At 41.6% G+C, this 20,032-nt stretch overlaps 1 protein-coding gene across 1 annotated transcript; it reads right to left on the bottom strand.

The window, feature by feature from the left end:
• Window positions 1-7,847: 7,847 nt before the first annotated feature.
• On the bottom strand, window positions 7,848-17,133 carry LOC115164282 (vesicle-associated membrane protein 5). The gene is made up of 3 exons (XM_029716595.1): window positions 16,802-17,133; window positions 10,380-10,523; window positions 7,848-9,305 (listed from the first exon to the last, which is right to left on the bottom strand). The coding sequence occupies exons 1-3, from the start codon at window positions 16,802-16,804 to the stop codon at window positions 9,102-9,104; spliced, it is 351 nt and encodes a 116-aa protein (XP_029572455.1). The 5' UTR covers window positions 16,805-17,133; the 3' UTR covers window positions 7,848-9,101.
• Window positions 17,134-20,032: the final 2,899 nt, after the last annotated feature.

Here is a 20,032-nt window from a genome sequence, read left to right as displayed (position 1 = left end):
ATTACACAAGCTGAAGGTTTGTTTCGACATGACTGATCTGGGATGAGTCTCAGCTGCATACCCTCAGAGAAGGGAGTAAGCTGGCTTGGCAGACATTGACTTGGCAGACATTAGCCTACCCATTAAAATGATATTTCCTCAATATTGCATAAATCAACATTAAGCTTACCTTTGAGCCCAGAAAGTCAACTTCTCTCTTCCGCTCCTCTGCTCTAGCCTTGTGAAACCACACTAACTGCGATGTGAGATATTGCAAGATTATTCAGGTTTCATGAGGCCTTTACTATAAATAAACGTATCATGTGCTCTCTACAAGACAGCCCTTCGTTGTAGACAGAGAGAAATATGGCAGAACAATTATCACTGCCTTGAAATAGTGTCTGTTCAGTACTGTCCACATTTCACAGCAACTGTTTATTTTAAGGACTCACTCACAGGACTCAGCAGTTGGAGGTTATTTTGTCATATGCCTACTGAGATACACTCATTGACATGAAGCACAAACCAGTTATGCCAGCCAGACCAACAACTGAATGCTATACATGCTTTATAACCACCCATTGGACTTAGCCTGTGTATTAACAATGCTGGGTCATTCAACAAATGATTTAATATTTGACGAAATGCGATTGAATGGACCTGAGAAAAACGACAGTTGTGAGATTGGTCCTTAATCTACAATGCCTTTAGAAAGTATTAACCCCCTTTACTTTTTCCTAATTTTGTTGTGTTATAGCCTGAATTAAAAATAGTTTAAATTGAGATTTTATGTCACTGATCTACACACAATACCCCATCATGAGGTTATGGAGGGATCCAAATTGTTGATTTAAAATAAAACATGAATCATCTGTGTACAATAACACCTTTGTTTTTAAGTCCTGGGTTTCTAGCCCCTTTATATTATTGTTGGATAAAATTTGAATAGCTAACATTTCGATGGCCATAATAAATAGATATGCCGATAGTGGACAACCTTATTTTACTCCTTTTGACAGTTTAATACTTTCTGAGAAGTAGCCAACTGAAATGTATTACCACATGAGACAGCACATTATTGTTGTCTCATTTTTTAAGAGACAGTAGCCTATAATCCCCAAAGGTTTTTCACAGCTAAATAGGGTAGTTTATGCGGGCAGCAGGATTCACCTGCTTGCTCTGGGGATATGACAACCACAGGTAAGGTTTGGACTGCTGTTTTAGCAGCTGGGGGAGGAAAACGCTGGTCCCAGTCAAGAGACATTCAGTGGCAGTGATGCAAAATTCAGACTGGATTGTGTTTTGCCAGAAGATACAGACCCTACACATGTATACACTGCACTAGGGGTCGGAACGCAATCATGGTTACATTAAGACACCGTAGAGCTGGTGCGAGATATGTGTCGGAAAACTTACCTCAATGTAGGGATGGGATATGCCAATGTACTCTGAATGTTACCTTTATCCACACAGGAAGATTGAAATACTGCTAGTTTTCCTGGAAAACTGCCCTTTTCGTCCTCATTCAAGTCAATAACAGTAACCACCGCAGCCATTTTGGAATGGCAGTGTCAGCCAATCAGCCCATTTGTTGTTCTAGGTGATATGTCATTCGATAATGGCTTCTGTGGCTCCTGCTAGCTAGCATGAGGATGAAAAGGGCAGTTTTCCAGGAAAATTAGCAGTATTTCAATCTTCTCGATGAGCAGTCTGGATAAAGGTCAAATTTGGGGTACAGTGGCATATCCCATCACTGCATAGAGGTACGTTTTCCGACCCATATCTTGCGCATTCTCCACTGGTGTCTAGTTATTAATGCACCCATGATTGAGTCCTGACCCCAGTGTAGATCAGTGTAAACAAGCGTAGGGTCAGTATCTTCTGGCAAGATTGTGTTGTGTCTCCCTTTCTTTTTATTCTCACCTGGCCAGCTCTAGTAGTGCATTCTGGCGGTACTGTTCTTCAGGATTCGTTGGTTCACAGTCATGTTCATCAAAATAAGTAGCTATCTTCTGTTTACAAATCTGTGGAACATCAAACTACTGTATTTTCCTTAGTTAGCAACATTAGCTAGCTACTAGCTAGGCATGAAACTAAGCTCATTTGACTAATTTTGACCTGGCTAAAACGAGGCTGAGCAGAATTACACTCAAAGCACAAGTTACCTTTCAGTTTTCAGTTGATTCAATAATGTTAGCTAACTAATTAACGTTACACATTTAGCTAGTTATAGTGGCTAGCTAGCTAACCCCTATGCTGCTCAATCACTCTTTTATTGAGCTGTTTTAGCCAAATTCTTGAATACAAAGACACGACAGTGAATATACTGCGCTATACTAAGAAATCAAATTAAAGTTATACAAAAGTTGACTTATATTACCGGTGTTTTGGCATAACCTGAAACATGCAGCAACTAGCCAGCTAGCTACACCCAGATAAGATCTTTGATCAAGGTAAAGTTGGTTTTATATTCACACATTCGGACATTCAACAGACATTCATCAGTCTTTCAACAGACATTTGCCAAATGTAATTCCAAATGTAAAAAATCAATAACTAATTCATTGATTGTCACAGAGACATAAAAATATATATGGTTTATTCTATAAATGTCTAGCATAATTTTACAACCTTTGTTTTGAATAAAAAAATGCAGTTTTGATTTGATGGAAATACATAACATCTTTAAAATGCAATTTAAAGCTGTATAAATCAATAACTAATTCACCGTTTGTCACAGAATCATCAAACTAGATATGATTTATTCTATAAATGTCTATCATATTTTTACAACCTTTGTTTTGAATACAAATTCCAGTTTTGATTTGATAGAAATACATAAAATCTATCAAATGCCATTTAAAAATGTCTAAATCAATAACTAATTCACCATTTGTCACAGAAACATCAAACTATCTATGATTTTGTCACGACTTCCGCCGAAGTCGGTTCCTCCGCTTGTTCGGGCGGCCCTCGGCAGTCGTCGTCTTCGATCCACTTTTCATGTTCTATTGGTTTTGTCTTTGTTTCCCACACACCTGGTTTTCATTTCTCAATTTCTGGTCATGTATTTAACCCTCTGTTTCCCACATGTCTTTGTATGTGATTGTTGATTGTTCAGGTTGGTACCTTTCTGGCAGTTTTTTCCGGGTGCTGTTTTCACCCGTGCTTTGTGGCAACCGTTATTGTGCGCACATTGGTATTGTTACCTTGTGCTATTTCTTAAGTAAAGAGCGTTGTTCACTCATCTCTGCTCTCCTGCGCCTGACTTCATGCACCAGCTACACCCACTGCCTGACAGATTTATTCTATAAATGTCTAGCATACTTTTACAACCTTTGTTTTGAGGAAAAATTCCAGGTTTAGAGGGCATGTAGTCTATCAAACTTTTATTTCTATCAAATCAAAACTGGAATTTGTATTCAAAACAAAGGTTTTAAAAGTATGCTAGACATTTATAGAATAAACCATCTCTTTTTATGTTTCTGTGACTTTAAATGAATTAGTTATTTACTTTTACAATTCTAAGTGGCTTTTGGCAAATGTCTGTTGAATGTCTGATGAATGTCAGAATGTGTGAATATAAAACCAACTTCACCTTGGTAGATATTTTCTCCTTGTTCTATCTGTGCTACACCACTGTCATTCTACCAGGTACCGTCATGTAAAGTTTGTCCATCTGATCACAAATGATGTATGGGAGGGGTTTAGGATAACAAGAGCTGGTACAAGGTTGGTTTGGGATTTTTATTTATAGTAGTTGAAATAGGGACTTGAATATCGAGGGCTGATCCAGTTTGCAGCTGTTAACCTGTCAGCTCTCTTTCTCTCCGTCTCTCACTCGGTCTATTTAACTTGTCAGCAGCTCTCTCTCTCTCTGAAATACAAATTCACTTTATGATGTGTAAATGTTTTTGTAAATTCGCTCAATATTTGGGCTACTTCATGATAACTTTCTTAACCCTGTCAAATGCTTTTTATGTACAGTGCATTGGACCCCTTGACTTCCTCATTTTGTTTTGTAAAAGCCTTATTCTAAAATAGATCAAATAAAAAAATTTCCTCATCAATCTACACACAATACCCTATAATGACAAAGTGAAAACAGGTTTTTAGAATTTTTTGCAAATGTATTACAAATAAAAGACAGAAATAGAAAGTATTCAGACCCTTCGCTATGAGACTCGAAATTGAGCTCAGGTGTATCCTGTTTCCATTGATCATCCTTGAGATGTTTCTACAACTTGATTGGAGTCCACCTGTGGTAAATTCAATTGATTGGTGGTTGGAGACATCCCTCTAGTGGTGTGGGGGCTGTGCTTTGGCAAAGTGGGTGGGGTTATATCCTGCCTGTTTGGCCCTGTCCGGGGGTATCATCGGATGGGGCCACAGTGCCTTCTGATCCCTCCTGTCTCAGCCTCCAGTATTTATGCTGCAGTAGTTTATGTGTCGGGGGGCTAGGGTCAGTCTGTTACATCTGGAGTATTTCTCTTGTCTTATCCGGTGTCCTGTGTGAATTTAAATATGCTCTCTCTAATTCTCTCTTTCTTTCTTTCTCTCGGAGGACCTGAGCCCTAGGACCATGCCTCAGGACTACCTGGCATGATGACTCCTTGCTGTCCCCAGTACACCTGGCCGTGCTGCTGCTCCAGTTTCAACTGTTCTGCCTGCGGCTATGGAACCCTGACCTGTTCACCGGACGTGCTTGTTGCACCCTCGACAACTACTATGATTATTATTATTTGACCATGCTGGTCATTTATGAACATTTTAACATCTTGACCATGTTCTGTTATAATATCCACCCGGCACAGCCAGAAGAGGACTGGCCACCCCTCATAGCCTGGTTCCTCTCTAGGTTTCTTCCTAGTTTTTCCTAGGGAGTTTTTCCTAGCCACCGTGCTTCTTTCACATGCATTGCTTGCTGTTTGGGGTTTTAGGCTGGGTTTCTGTACAGCACTTTGAGATATCAGCTGATGTACGAAGGGCTATATAAATACATTTGATTTGATTTGATTGGACATGGTTTGTAAAGGTACGCACCTGTCTATTTAAGGTCCCACTGTTGACAGTGCATGTCAGAGCAAAAACCAAGCCATGAGGTCGAAGCAATTGAGTTCCGAGACAGGATTGTGTCGAGGCACAGATCTGGGGAAGGGTACCAAAACATTTCTGCAGCATTGAAGGTCCCCAAGAACACAGAGGCCTCCATCCTTCTAAAATGGAAGACGTTTTGTACCACCTAGACTCTTCCTAGAGCTGGCCGCCCGGTCAAACTGAGCAGTTGGGGGAGCAGGGCCTTCGCCAGGGAGGTGACCAAGATCCCGATTGCCACTCTGACAGAGCTCCAGAGTTCCTCTGTGGAGATGGGAGAAGGACAATCATCTCTGCAGCACTCCACCAATCAGGCCTTTATGGTAGAGTGGCCATACAGAAGCCATTCCTCAGTAAAAGGCACATGGCAGCCCGCTTGGAGTTTGCCAAAAGGCAAATAAAGGACTCTCAGACCATGAGAAACACGATTTTCTGGTCTGATGAAACAAAGATTGAACTCTTTGGTCTGAATGCCAAGCGTCACATCTGGAGGAAACCTGGCACCATCCCTACGGTGAAGCATGGTGGCGGCAGCATCAGGCTGTAGGGATGTTTTTCAGCGGCAGGGACTTGGAGATGAACGGATCAAAGTACAGAGAGATCGTTGATGAAAACCTGCTCCAGTTTGCTCAGGACTTCAGACTGGGGCAAAGATTCAACTTCCAACAGGACAGCGTCCCTAAGCACACAGCCAAGACAACACAGGACTGGCTTCGGGACAAGTCTCTGAATGTCCTTGAGTGGCCCAACGAGAGCCCAGACTTGAACCCAATCAAACATTTCTGGAGAGAACTGAAAATAGCTGTGCAGCGAAGCTCCCCATCCAACCTGACAGAGCTTGAGAGGATTTACAGAGAAGAATGGGAGAAACTCCCCAAATACAGGTGTGCCAAGCTTGTAGCGTCATACCCAAGAAGACTCGAGGCTGTAATCGCTGCCAAAGGTGCTTCAACAAACTACTGAGTAAAGGGTCTGAATACTTATGTAAATTTAATATTTCAGTTTTTTATTTTTAATACATTTGCAAAAAATGTCTAAGCCTGTTTTGCTTTGTCATTATGGGGTATTGTGTTCAGATTGAAGAGGGAAAATACAATTTAATACATTATACACTGCTCAACAAAATAAAGGGAACACTTAAACAACACAATGTAACTCTAAGTCAATCACACTTCTGTGAAATCAAACTGTCCACTTAGGAAGCAACACTGATTGACAATACATTTCACATGCTGTTGTGCAAATGGAATAGACAACAGGTGGAAATTATAGGCAATTAGCAAGACACCCCCAATAAAGGAGTGGTTCTGCAGGTGGGGACCACAGACCACTTCTCAGTTCCTATGCTTCCTGGCTGATGTTTTGGTCACTTTTGAATGCTGGCGATGCTTTCACTCTAGTGGTAGCATGAGACTGAGTCTACAGCCCACACAAGTGGCTCAGGTAGTGCAGCTCATCCAGGATGGCACATCAATGCGAGCTGTGGCAAGGTTTGCTGTGTCTGTCAGCGTAGTGTCCAGAGCATGGAGGCGCTACCAGGAGACAGGCCAGTACATCAGGAGACGTGGAGGAGGCCGTAGGAGGGCAACAACCCAGCAGCAGGACCGCTACCTCCGCCTTTGTGCAAGGAGGAGCAGGAGAAGCACTGCCAGAGCCCTGCAAAATGACCTCCAGCAGGCCACAAATGTGCATGTGTCTGCTCAAACGGTCAGAAACAGACTCCATGAGGGTGGTATGAGGGCCCGACGTCCACAGGTGGGGGTTGTGCTTACAGCCCAACACCGTGCAGGACGTTTGGCATTTGCCAGAGAACACCAAGATTGGCAAATTCGCCACTGGCGCCCTGTGCTCTTCACAGATGAAAGCAGGTTCACACTGAGCACGTGACAGACGTGACAGAGTCTGGAGATGCCGTGGAGAACGTTCTGCTGCCTGCAACATCCTCCAGCATGACCGGTTTGGCGGTGGGTCAGTCATGGTGTGGGGTGGCATTTCTTTGGGGGGCCGCACAGCCCTCCATGTGCTCGCCAGAGGTAGCCTGACTGCCATTAGGTACCGAGATGAGATCCTCAGACCCCTTGTGAGACCATATGCTGGTGCGGTTGGCCCTGGGTTCCTCCTAATGCAAGACAATGCTAGACCTCATGTGGCTGGAGTGTGTCAGCAGTTCCTGCAAGAGGAAGGCATTGATGCTATGGACTGGCCCGCCCGTTCCCCAGACCTGAATCCAATTGAGCACATCTGGGACATCATGTCTCGCTCCATCCACCAACACCACGTTGCACCACAGACTGTCCAGGAGTTGGCGGATGCTTTAGTCCAGGTCTGGGAGGAGATCCCTCAGGAGACCATCTGCCACCTCGTCAGGAGCATGCCCAGGTGTTGTATGGAGGTCATACAGGCACGTGGAGGCCACACACACTACTGAGCCTCATTTTGACTTGTTTTAAGGACATTACATCAAATTTGGATCAGCCTGTAGTGTGGTTTTCCACTTTAATTTTGAGTGTGACTCCAAATCCAGACCTCCATGGGTTGATAAATTGGATTTCCATTGATTATTTTTGTGTGATTTTGTTGTCAGCACATTCAACTATGTAAAGAAAAAAGTATTTAATAAGATTATTTATTTCATTCAGATCTAGGATATGTTGTTTAAGTGTTCCCTTTATTTTTTTGAGCAGTATATAATAAGGCTGTAACATAACAAAATGTGGAAAAATTCAAGAGGTCTGAATACTTTGTACACACTCAATCGAAATGCTCCACAGATATAACTTATCAATTTATTTTTTATTTTACAAATTGTGCACTAGAGTTTTACATGTATTTGAGATGGTAATAGCTCAAGGGTAAACAACAATTGGGAAAGGAAAGTCAGTAACAAATAGGGTAGTCTCATACACCAGCCGGTTAACAATTGAGCATGGGGATGAGGTTACAAATAGAGAGGACACCAAAATGACAAACTCATATGTTAAGAAGATAAGTGAAGATATGATGCAATTTCTCTGCAGCGGTTTTTGATACTGTACACATTGCTTACCTGTACGCTAATGAATGACACATGTAACATAAATATTCACACTGCATTGCCCACAGAAACAAACTGTCCTCAAACATAAGTATTTCGTATACAAATAAAAAGTAAGTTCCTTTTCTTATGTTTCTTTTGACCAGAAAAAAAGGAAGAATGACATGAAATGACTTCCTCATAAAATGTCATGACAATTATAATTTTGTGATGTCTCTTTTACAGCTTACATGGAATACTGAAATAACGGATTCACAATTCATCCAATGGTGATTTTTGCTTTTTAACATACCAAAGGCACAATATTTTTTATTTGAATTGACCAAACATTTACATATACCAAATCCTATGGTAAGGCTGGGTAGCCTAGTGGTTAGAGCATTGGGCTAGTAACTGCAACGTTGCAAGTTCAAATCCCTGAGCTGACAAGGTACAAATCTGTTGTTCTGCCCCTGAACAAGGCAGTTAACCCACTGTTCCTAGGCTGTCATTGAAAATAAGAATTTGTTATTGACTGACTTGCCTAATTAAATAAAGGTTAAAAAAAAATACCACAATTCTGAGTATGAATGTGAAACTAGTGAGCCTGACCAACTATGGCCAGTTGAAGATGATACTGAATTGGGTTGAGCTGGTGATGGTACCATTTCATTCAATGATCTACACACTGAGCACAGAGCCTAAAATGCCTCTAAAAATAAACAATATCACAGATTAAAAAGTTAAGAAAAGTCAACCCACAAAACCTATATTGAGCTCAGGTGGAAAGCATGTTTGTGCTATCATCATACCAACTCCTTGTTGCTCAATGTCATGCCAAATGTTTGGTCCCAGATCTGGGACCAGGTTAATAAACCTATATATTCATCTACATCCACTATTCTTGTCTGATTGACTCCTTATTTCCGGGGAGGCCTCGCTTGCCCCTGTTTCCATCTCCATCTTCCATCTTAATTTCCTCCATGTCCTTTGCTCTGACAGACAGTCTATGGTCCTAAGGCCCCGAGGTGGGCTGCTCCACAGCAGTGGGGCTGTTGTTTGAGCTGTGGTCGTCAGATCCAGACGCTGACCATACAACAATCCCAATGATGATGGCTGCCACGACAACCCCTATGCCGGTCAGCAACACTTTCATTTTCATGTGTTCCCACCACTTCTGTTGTTTAACTTTTCCAGCAGACTTTGAGAAAGCCTTACTCTGAAAACACATAATTATAAGATGTTAATATCAAGATAGTAGGATGTTAATACCAAGACTCTATGAATCTATATCTGTCAGAATATGGAGAGTGTATCTGCTTTATCCGTGCAATTGAGGTTATGGTGCATTGTACATATTTTAAAATCCAGAAAGAACCATTCTGTGATGAAACTTGCTATTTTCTGACAATTTGCTAGACAGGCCTTTCAGTTCTCTGAGGCCTTTAGTTACAGTGCACACTACTTTCCCAATGATCTTCCAATGAATCGAGACTGGTGTTTTTGTTTTTCTTGACACTTCTGTTTTATTTTTCCCAGTAACCTAGTCAGCTAGCCAGTCCTCAGAGAACTATGGCTGTGTCCCATGTGGGCTCTAGTCAAAAGTGGTGCACTAAATAGGGAATAAGGTGCCATTTGGGATGCAACCCCAGTCAGCCACCTAGCGAGGCCTCAGAGAACTATGTGGCTGTTGTGATGTAACAGCCTGGCTGGGGAGAAATGTGGGAAAGCTGTGACCTGGTTGGTTGACCCCAGGATGGACCAGGACGGACATGCACCCTGTGGCACATCCTGGACACCCCTCTCTCTATACCGAGGGAGACTAGTGGGTTTAATTCATCTTACAACAATAGGAAATACCTTTCTAAAAATAACACCTTAAACCACAACCAGGATGTAAATTGTGCATTATTTCCCCCCTCCAATTCCACCTAAAGTGTATTTACAAACACCAATATGACATTTCCTGCCTATTCCCTGGACTTGTTTTGAACCATGGAACATTGGAAAACACTTTCATGAGACACCAAAGCTGGAGAATTCCAAAGGAGAACCCAATTGTGCTATTTGTGTATGATAGCATTGGAATCATCAAAGTAAGACCTTCAAAGTCAGTGTCTTCATATTACGAATGCTTTGTTTTAAGTCATGATTTGGTTTCATTAAAGACATCTATTATTACATCTAGGGTACATCCCAAATGGCACCTTATTCCCGATATAGTGCACCATTTTTGACCAGAGCTCTCTGAGAATAGGGCTCCATTTGGGACACACCCATAAACTTCAATCACCTTCTCCAGAAGTTCATCGGCCCTGTTCTCCAGTTCTCCCAGCTTGCCTGACCTCTCGTCAGCCTTGTTGAGATTATCTAGCATGATCACCTTCACCTCTTCCACCTCCTTCTGGGCCTGCTGCAGGCGGTTCTTCCCATTCTCCTGAACACACAACAAACAGTTTGGGGTTAATGGAAGATAAATCATGGAACCACTTCCGATTTGGTGTATATTCATTAATGGTTTATTTGAATAGGGGTTGGTTTGAACAAATTGATTGACACAATGATTGAACAATCATCATAAGCACCATAGTGTGTGTACAGATGTAGGATCTTCACTTGAGCTAGTTTCCTACAGCAGGAAAATAATCCTGCAGCAACAGTAAATGTGAATAATTATGTGGATTATAATTCATGGACATTTTTGCAGAGCTTGATGCATTTCTCGTAAAAGGAATTTCAAAGTGGAAATGATCAACTTTAGAAGCCCTTTTAAACCTCAAATACACTAAATGTTTTAAATTTCCTGTGTTGCAGGAAGGTTATCCTGCAACAGGGTGATCAAATTAAGATAATTACAACTGTAGCTCACACATTTTTCTTTATAGATTTGTCCCTATCTTTGTGTCACCATGTTAAAGGTAATATTTTGTATTTCTTATGTTGTGTAACCTATGCAATGGTTAACAATAGTGCATTGTTCACACAGTAACATTAATCATTAGTCATATTGGCTGAGAAATTACGTTTCCATAGAGCCAACAAGACAGAACAGGAATATAACAGCCAACAACTGAAGTGGGGCAGGTTTTCCTGGACATCTGGATTACTCTGTTTTCTGTAACCTCGGAGTCTGTCTGGAGGAACATAGCGGCACCCTACAGCTCTCCAAACAAATGAACCACTTTAGCCTGGGGCAATGAAGGTTGAACAACCCACTTTGACAATGACACTCTTGGAGGCCACCAAAATCTACTATAAACTATAAGGGCAGAATCCTAACTGAGATGTGCACACTTAGATCATGTATTGATATCAACAGAAGACGCAAATCTCAAGTTACTAAAAATGTAAACAGGATATTTAATAATAGGTTGTGCAGAGCTTGATTTATATCCTGATGGGACTGTCCGTGACCTTTTGCCCTCTGAGCCGGACAGGGAAGTGAGTGATTCAGGAGTCAAGGATGCTGAGTGCTCTAACACTAAAGCTCAGACACACCGGTAGGATTGTCAAACGTTTTCCCGCCGACAGTACTTAGCACTTCTGAACAGAATGTAGGCAGTCAATCTATTTTGTGTTCACACAGCAAAGACCTTGACATTGTTAGCCACTCAGCCTTGTTAAAATACTCAAACCAGACGGTGGCAGTAGCATTGCTTGGCAATGTATGTCTGTGTGTGTTGCTTAGTTTATGGTCTAGATTCCAATGTTAGCTAGCTAGCTAATATTGCTATTTTGTAAAAAGCCATTTTTTAAACTTTCCAGATGGCTATAGCTAGATAACGACCTAGCAAGTTAACAAAGAAACAATTCAATTCCCTCTCCATAATCCCAAACTGTCAGTGCCAGCTCATAGCCAAATGTTTAGCTAGCTAACATTAGCATATCCATTGTGATTTAAATATAATGTCAATACTAGCTAGAGAGGTTAGCTAGCTTTGAGGAAGTATTTAGGTTTGTGTGCATTGCGGATTTATATCTATATTGGAGAAGTATTTACTGCCTATCTTCATACTGTACTGTCTTTGGTACCACTTTTGTTCTAGCAAGAGAAGGAACAGCATCCCACTGTGATAAGTACTTCTCTGCAGTGAGATTCTCTGTTTCATGCAGGAAACCAAGAGACTGAACAAAACAAGTGCAATCTCAGCAACTCTGATGATTTCACATTTCACTGTCATTACTTCTTCGACACCCTTTCATACACACAAACATAGTGGGATATGACGAGGTTAGAACACTAGTTCAGTGCCCTCGTAGTGACAAGTTAGGACTAGCTGTTATAAGTTACCGGTCAATGCATCATGAGTTATACAAGCTTTAGTAAAATATGCATTTCTTTCCCATTTATATTCACTATTACAGCTGTCATATGGTGAATAAGACTACATCTGGATTGCTGTAGTTAAATTGGATTGAGACATAAAGTTTGAGGATATGCATGGCACTGATTTAGTTCGCACCACCAGTTAAGTTTTAATAGCTGAACAATAGTCTGTTTAAAAATCAACTGGCGACAAAGTCTTCACACAGGAACTGCTGCCCCTTCCAGGAAATAGGAAATCTTAAGTCTTATTACATACAGCCGGGAAGAACTAATGGATATAAGAGCAACATCAACTTACCAACATTACGACTAGGAATACGACTTTCCCGAAGCGGATCCTCTGTTTGGACCACCACCCAGGACAATAGATCTAATCTCAGTAGCCGACCCAAAACAATGGCGCCGCAGAAGGGGCAGACGGAGCGGCCTCCTGGTCAGGCTCCATAGACGTGCACATCGCTCCCCGCTCCCGAGTATACTACTCGCCAATGTCCAGTCTCTTGACAACAAGGTAGACGAAATTCGAGCAAGGGTTGCCTTCCAGAGAGACATCAGAGATTGTAACATTCTCTGTTTCACAGAAACATGGCTCTCTCGGGATCGGTTCAGCCACCCGGCTTCTCCATGCATCGTGCCGACAGAGATAAACACCTCTCTGGGAAGAGGAAGGGCGAGGGTGTATGCTTTATGATTAAGGGCTCATGGTGTAATCATAACAACATACAGGAACTCAAGTCCTTCTGCTCATCCAACCTAGAATTCCTTACAATCAAATGCCGGCCATTTTACCTACCAAGAGAATTCTCGTCAGTTATTGTCACAGCTGTGTACAATTCCCCTCAAGCAGACACCAAGACGGCCCTCAAGGAACTTCACTGGACTCTATGTAAACTGGAAACTATATATCCGGAGGCTGCATTTATTGTTGCTGGGGATTTTAACAAAACAAATTTGAGAACAAGGCTACCTAAATTCTATCAGCATACTGATTGCACGACACTCAGGGCTAATACTCTTGACCACTGCTACTCTAACTTCCGCGATGCATACAAAGCCCTCCCCCGCCCTCCCTTCGGCAAATCCGACCATGACACCATCTTGCTCGTTCCGTCTTATAGGCAGAAACTCAACCAGGATGTACCAGTGACGAGAACCATCCAACGCTGGTCTGACCAATTGGAAGCAACGCTTCAAGATTGTTTTGATCATGCGGACTGGAATGTGTTCTGATCAGCCTCAGAGAACAACATTGACCTATACACTTGCCTCTGTGAGTGCGTTTATACAGAAGTGCATTGGAGATGTTGTACCCACTGGGACAATTAAAACCTACCCTAACCAGAAACCGTGGATGGATGGCGCCATTCGCGCAAAACTGAAAGCGTGATCCACCGCATTTAACCATGGAAATAGGTCTGGAAATATGGCTGAATATTAACAGTGTAGTTATTCCCTCCGCAAGGCAATCAAACAAGCAAAATTCCAGTACAGGGACAAGGTGGAGTCAGATTTCAACGGCTCAGACACGAGACGTATGTGGCAGGGTCTACAGGAAATCCCGGACTACAAAAACAAAAACAGCCACGTCATGGACACCGACGTCACACTTCCAGACAAACTAAACACCTTCCTTGTCCGCTTTGAGGATAATACAGTGCCACTGTCGCGGCTCGCTAACAAAGACTGCGCCCCCCCCCCCCTTCTCCGTGGCTGAAGTGAGTAAAACATTTAAACTTGTTAACCTTCGCAAGGCTACTGGCCCAGACGGCATCCATAGCCGCGTCCTCAGAGCATGCGCAGACCAGCTGGCTGGTGTGTTTACGGACATATTCAATCACTTCCTATCCCAGTCTGTTGTCCCCACATGCTTCAAGATGGCTACCATTGTTCCTGTACCCAAGAAGGCAAATATAACTGAACTAAATGACTACCGCCCCAATAGCACTCATTTCTGTCATCATGAAGTGCTTTGAGAGGCTAATCAAGGATCATATCACCACCACCTAACCGGCCACTCTAGACCCACTTCAGTTTGCATACCGCCCCAACAGGTCCACAGATGACGCAATCGCCATCACACTGCATACTGCCCTATCCCATCTGGACAAAAATAATTCCTATGTAAGAATGCTGTTCATTGACTAGAACTCAGCATTCAACACCATAGTACCCTCCAAGCTCATCATCAAGCTGGAGGCCCTGGATCTCAACCCCGCCCTGTGCAACTGGGTCCTGGACTTTCTGATGGTCCGCCCCCATGTGGTGAAGGTAGGGAACAACATCTCTACTTTGCTGACCCTTAACACTGGGGCCCCTCCTGTACTCCCTGTTCACCCATGACTGCGTGGCCATGCACTCCTCTACCTCAATCATCAAGTTTGCAGACGACACAACAGTAGTGGGCTTGATCACCAACAATGACGAGACAGCCTACAGGGAGGAAGTGAGGGCAGTTGGAGTGTGGTGTCAGGAAAACAACCTCTCACTCAACGTCAACAAAACAAAGGAGATGATCGTGGACTTCAGGAAACAGCAGAGGGAGCATCCCCCTATCCACATCGAAGGGACAGCAGTGGAGAAGGTAGAAAGGTTTAAGTTCCTGGGCGTACACATCACAGACAAACTGAAATGGTCCACCCACACAGACAGCGTGGCGAAGAAGGCGCAACAGCGCCTCTTCAATCTCAGGAGGCTGAAGAAATTTGGCCTGTCACCCAAAACCCTGACAAACTTTTACAGATGCACAATCGAGAGCATCCTGTCGGGCTGTACCACAGCCTGGTACAGCAACAGCACCGCACTCAACCGCAAGGCTCTCCAGAGGGTGGTGCGGTCTGCACAACGCATCACCTGGGGCAAACTACCTGCCCTCCATGACACCTACAGCACCAGATGTCACAGGAAGGCCAAAAAGATCATCAAGGACAATAACCACCTGAGCTACTGCCTGTTCACACCGCTATCATCCAGAAGGCGAGGTCAGTACAGGTGCATCAAAGCTGGGACCCGAGAGATTGAAAAACAGCTTCTATCTCAGGGCCATCAGACTGCTAAATAGCAATCACTAACTCAGAGAGGCTGCTGCCTACATTGAGACCCAATCACTGGACACTTTAATAAATGGATCACTAGTCACTTTAAACAATGCCACTTTAAATAATGGCACTTTAATAATGTTTAGATAAAATAGTACAAATAAAGAAAAACCCTTGAATGAGTAGGTGTTCTAAAACTTTTGACCGGTAGCATATATCCATTGATTCTTGAAGAATGTAACTTATAAATGCCTCATGAGCTTAGTTCAACTGTCACACTCCATGAGAAACAAAAATATAAGCTTGTTTTTCTCCAATGTTTGTAAACATTGTAAATGTAAACAAACACCGTATAGCCTCATAACATGGTTAAAACACATTTTTTGATATCATGGATGGTCAGTCATTGCATCTACAGCTCTGTCTATTAATCTGAGAGTGGTTACATTTCCCTAGGCCCATCCCTCAGCTTTTTACCAAAACAAAGGTGGGGTGACGGTTTTGTTATTGTTTCATCTGTATCATCTGCATATTATCAAGATATTAAAGTGTCACCAACATAAAGGTAAACAATAGGCCTATAGCAAATGTAGAATATGGCATACATTTTTCACATGTAAATAGCACTTTTCAATATGGCTCAAAGCATGCCATGAGCGCAACATTTATTTTTCAACTCAAATCAATGAGCCCAATCAGTGCGCCATGACAACAAAATCATAAACAACAGAGTAGGTATAACATTTATTGGAATGACTGGAATTCTGATAGACTTTGGTTTTTATTAATGTAAAGATATAACTTATAACTTAATTGTTTTATTATATGAAGTAGAAGGCGATGGGTTAGAAGAAGCCTAAATAACCAACCCATAAAGTAAAATTTAACATCCATATATGGCTAGCTATGTAAACTTCAACAAGTTAAGTTACTGATTACAATTTTGGACAGGTAACTAGTAACTATAACGGATTACATTTAGAAAGTAACCTACCCAACCCTGTCTGTATGAAATAATCTATTTGCATGAATTTGTTTGAATTGTGTATGATCTCTCATAAATCAAATCCAAATAAAATAAAAAACTATAAAAGGGAATATTTCAAAATCAAATGAACTGTATCACACGATGTAGGCTACATAACAGTCAAGTTCAATGTAGGAAAACGGTCTAACGCAATTCGAAGCCAGGCTGTAGCCTAATGTAGGCTATCCACATAAAGTGATAAAGGCACGCTTCTTACAGGTCTGTGCAATATTGAGGTTAATAAACAAAATTATGAATACATAAACATATATAAATATAGTATTTCTTAATCATTTATTTGTAAACAAAAAATCATAGAAACTTACCATTGCTTTCACGTTACTATCTATTCCCGTCGTAAACTGTCACTGAATACAATGCATTGCGTCTTGGCATAAACTTTTGTGTTCGAACAAATGTTGTCTTTATCCAAGATGATTTTCCGATATCACAAACTTTTATTTTAACCTTATCTCATTTGCAGTTGGCTACAGTTCGTTGCAATCTTTCTTTTAGTCGATATTCTTTATTTTCCCTTATCTACTCTCCCACTTTCACTGAAATCTGCTGGTCGGGTCGGGTAACACCCACCCCTTTTCTGGAAGTCAGCAGAACAGACCCTGTGACGTCGCGGCTGTAATGTCACTGAATTTAAATGTTGGTTCGTAATATTAGATGCGTGATCATACTACATAAGTGAAAAGGCAAAACCGTACCCCTTTCCTACCATTTGAAAATCTACAGATTTTACAGGCTTTTGACGAGTGGAATTAATACAGAGTAAGAGAGCCTACATTATATATATCAGAGTGTTGTAGTGTGCCCCTGGCTCTCCGTAAATAATAAAAAATAACAAATAAATTGTGCTGTCAGGTTTGCATAATATAAGGAATTAGGAATTATTAATACTTTTATTTTTGATACTTAAGTACATTTTAGCAATTCCATTTACTTTTGATCCTTAATTATACTTAAAACCAAATACTTTTAGACTTTTACTCAAGTAGTATTTTACCGGATGACTTTCACTTTTACTTGAGTTATTTTCTATTAAGGTATCTTTACTTTTACTATGTATGACTTTTGAGTAATTTTTCCACCACTGCTACTATGACAGTAGCTAGTCTAATGAGTGGGCTATATGACCACGATTTGCCTTTTGAGCAAGCATCAAACACATTAGTAGAGGGGATTGCAAACAAAAACTGCATTTTATGACAATTTGTCCCACATTCAACAGGCTCCAAAACTCAAACAATGGGTCCTTGTCTGTGTTCACTGTCAGCAACGGTCAGTAGTGTGGCTCTGAAATTTTTTTGTTATGGGCTACCAACTTCCATCCCAAATTCCTTGTGCTTCTAGTGTACACCCTGTTCTGTTAATACTGTATTTCAATTCTAGTTTAACTCACAGCCTTACTCTGCATTAATACAGTTATAATACATAATAAATAACGCTCACCATAAGAGTTACAGTTGATGTAAACCTACATTCCACTTATGACAACTGACATAGCACAGTCATAATAGGAAACTTTCATGCAGTACATCTAGAAAAGGAAGGAAGCAGTGGGGTGAGAGAGCACAAACCCCACTTACAAAAATAAATCAGGAAATTGAAAGTGAAATAATACATGTGAGAGGAAGTAAACTTTTCTCACAGTTAAACAAACTTAAAAATGTATATCCCATTTGGTAGGGAATTCACAAGTTCTCAGTAGGAAAATGCAGTCTGAGTAATTTGATCACTGAGCTGAATGCACATTCTTACATTATTTCATCATTACAACTATTTCCATCAAGGTTTTGTGACATGAAACCAGAACAGAAACATGCATGTGAACGGAAACCACACTTTTTGTCTGAGTGCACTGTGTACCTGTATGCTTAGTATGTTTGTAATTAAGGTCATGCAGGAATATCTGTTGTCCTCCATCTTACCAATATGACATTAAACCAACCAACACTAACGTTATGTTTTCATACATTTTCATTAACTATCCTTTAACTGTAATAAAGAAATCATAAATGGGTTACCTGGGAAGGCAGGATTTTCTCTTTATCGCCATCATCTGTCAACATTGACTTAATGATAAACATGAGTAAGGGGTAAGCTATAACCCTGGTTGCCTGCCTTGGCTTATCAGAGCATACTAGAGCTGTGCCCAGTGTTGGGGCCCTTAATTGTGTATGGGGGCAGGGATGGACTGGGACCACAAATCAGCTAACACATTGCCAATTTTTTTCCCTTGAGGCCCCTATATTAGGCAAATAATGATCATTCTGCACAAAACCCCCAATTTAGAACGGTCCACTGGATTAAAGATGGACAGGCCCATCCGGCATTTACCCAAACTGCCCTATGGCCAATCCGTTTCTGTATGGGGGCAGATGACAGCCACCATGTGAGGCTGTGTCAGGTCGTGTGGTACTAACCAGACTCTCTCAGGCCTGGTTAACAATGGGTCACGTCTGGGTCTGTTCCACACCAACACAAAGAACATATTCAGTCCACTCGGCCCTCCCTCCTTATCATTATGTAATATGGAGGAATGAGGACTCACATCCACATGACTTCCAATCAGAATCTGGACAGAATGCCTAGACACCATTTCCTGTCCAGTATAAATGGGCTCTTTTAGTTTCTTACATTGGAATCTGTTGTTTCAGGAACACATGATTGGTCATAAGGATTGCAAATGTAAATGTAAAATGTCATGTGAGAAGTACCTTGGTAATATAAGATTAGCATTTTTTTATGTTTTGTTAAAAACAATCACATTCATTCTTTGGGATAAACCAGAACTACTCTACTCTATTTACTGTTTACCATATATCCTGATTCCTAGTCACCTTACCCATATACATATAGCTTATATACCTTAACCCCTATGCCACAGGAGGTTGGTGGCACCTTCATTGGGGAGGGCGGGCTGGTGGTAATGGCTGGAGCAGAATCAGTGGAATAGTATCAAATCCATCAAACACACGGTTTCCATATATTTTGATGCCATTCCATTTGCGCTGTTCCAGCCATTATTATGAGCCATCCTCCCCTCAGCAGCCTCCACTGCCCTATACATATCTACCTCTATCGATCCAGTATCCCTTCCAATTAGTGGAAAAAATATCAGAATCGGGTTGCCTGTGTTAACGCAGCCTAAGGAGATCAGATCCAAACAACCTGGACCCCCTTCCCATCTGTGAGATCTGTGCTGTGAGATATCACACATGGATGGAGATTTAGAGATGTCATTGAGGTCTTTGCATGGCGAGTAAAAATTGCAAGATGTAAACACTGTTTATGCCCACTGTAAAACCTAATATACAGTCCAAGTAAATACTGTTAATGGTTCCAAAGATATTAAATATTAGATTAAAACTCTGGGAACCTTGACTGTTCTGGTAATGGCTCAACTGTTCTTTTCTGTTGATTCAAGATAACACCTTCACAAAGTAAACACTTAATCAAGACCCCCCCCCCCCAGCTTATTGAGAGATCCCGGCAGTCAGTTAGAACACAGTAAAAACAACCCAAGGGGTTTCCCCATGATCCTT

Source organism: Salmo trutta, chromosome 27 (genome assembly GCF_901001165.1).
Source record: "Salmo trutta chromosome 27, fSalTru1.1, whole genome shotgun sequence".
In the NCBI taxonomy this organism is placed as follows: domain Eukaryota; kingdom Metazoa; phylum Chordata; class Actinopteri; order Salmoniformes; family Salmonidae; genus Salmo; species Salmo trutta.
The sequence above is the reverse complement of the archived record's forward strand: the minus strand, read 5'-3'. Positions and strand labels throughout refer to the sequence as shown.

Bases quoted from the DNA above. Each gene is read 5' to 3' on its own strand.
- LOC115164282 (XM_029716595.1), bottom strand. The intron at 9,306-10,379 runs GTGATTGAAGTT...ATGTGTTTTCAG, and splicing joins CCGATGAACTTCTGGAGAAG to AGTAAGGCTTTCTCAAAGTC.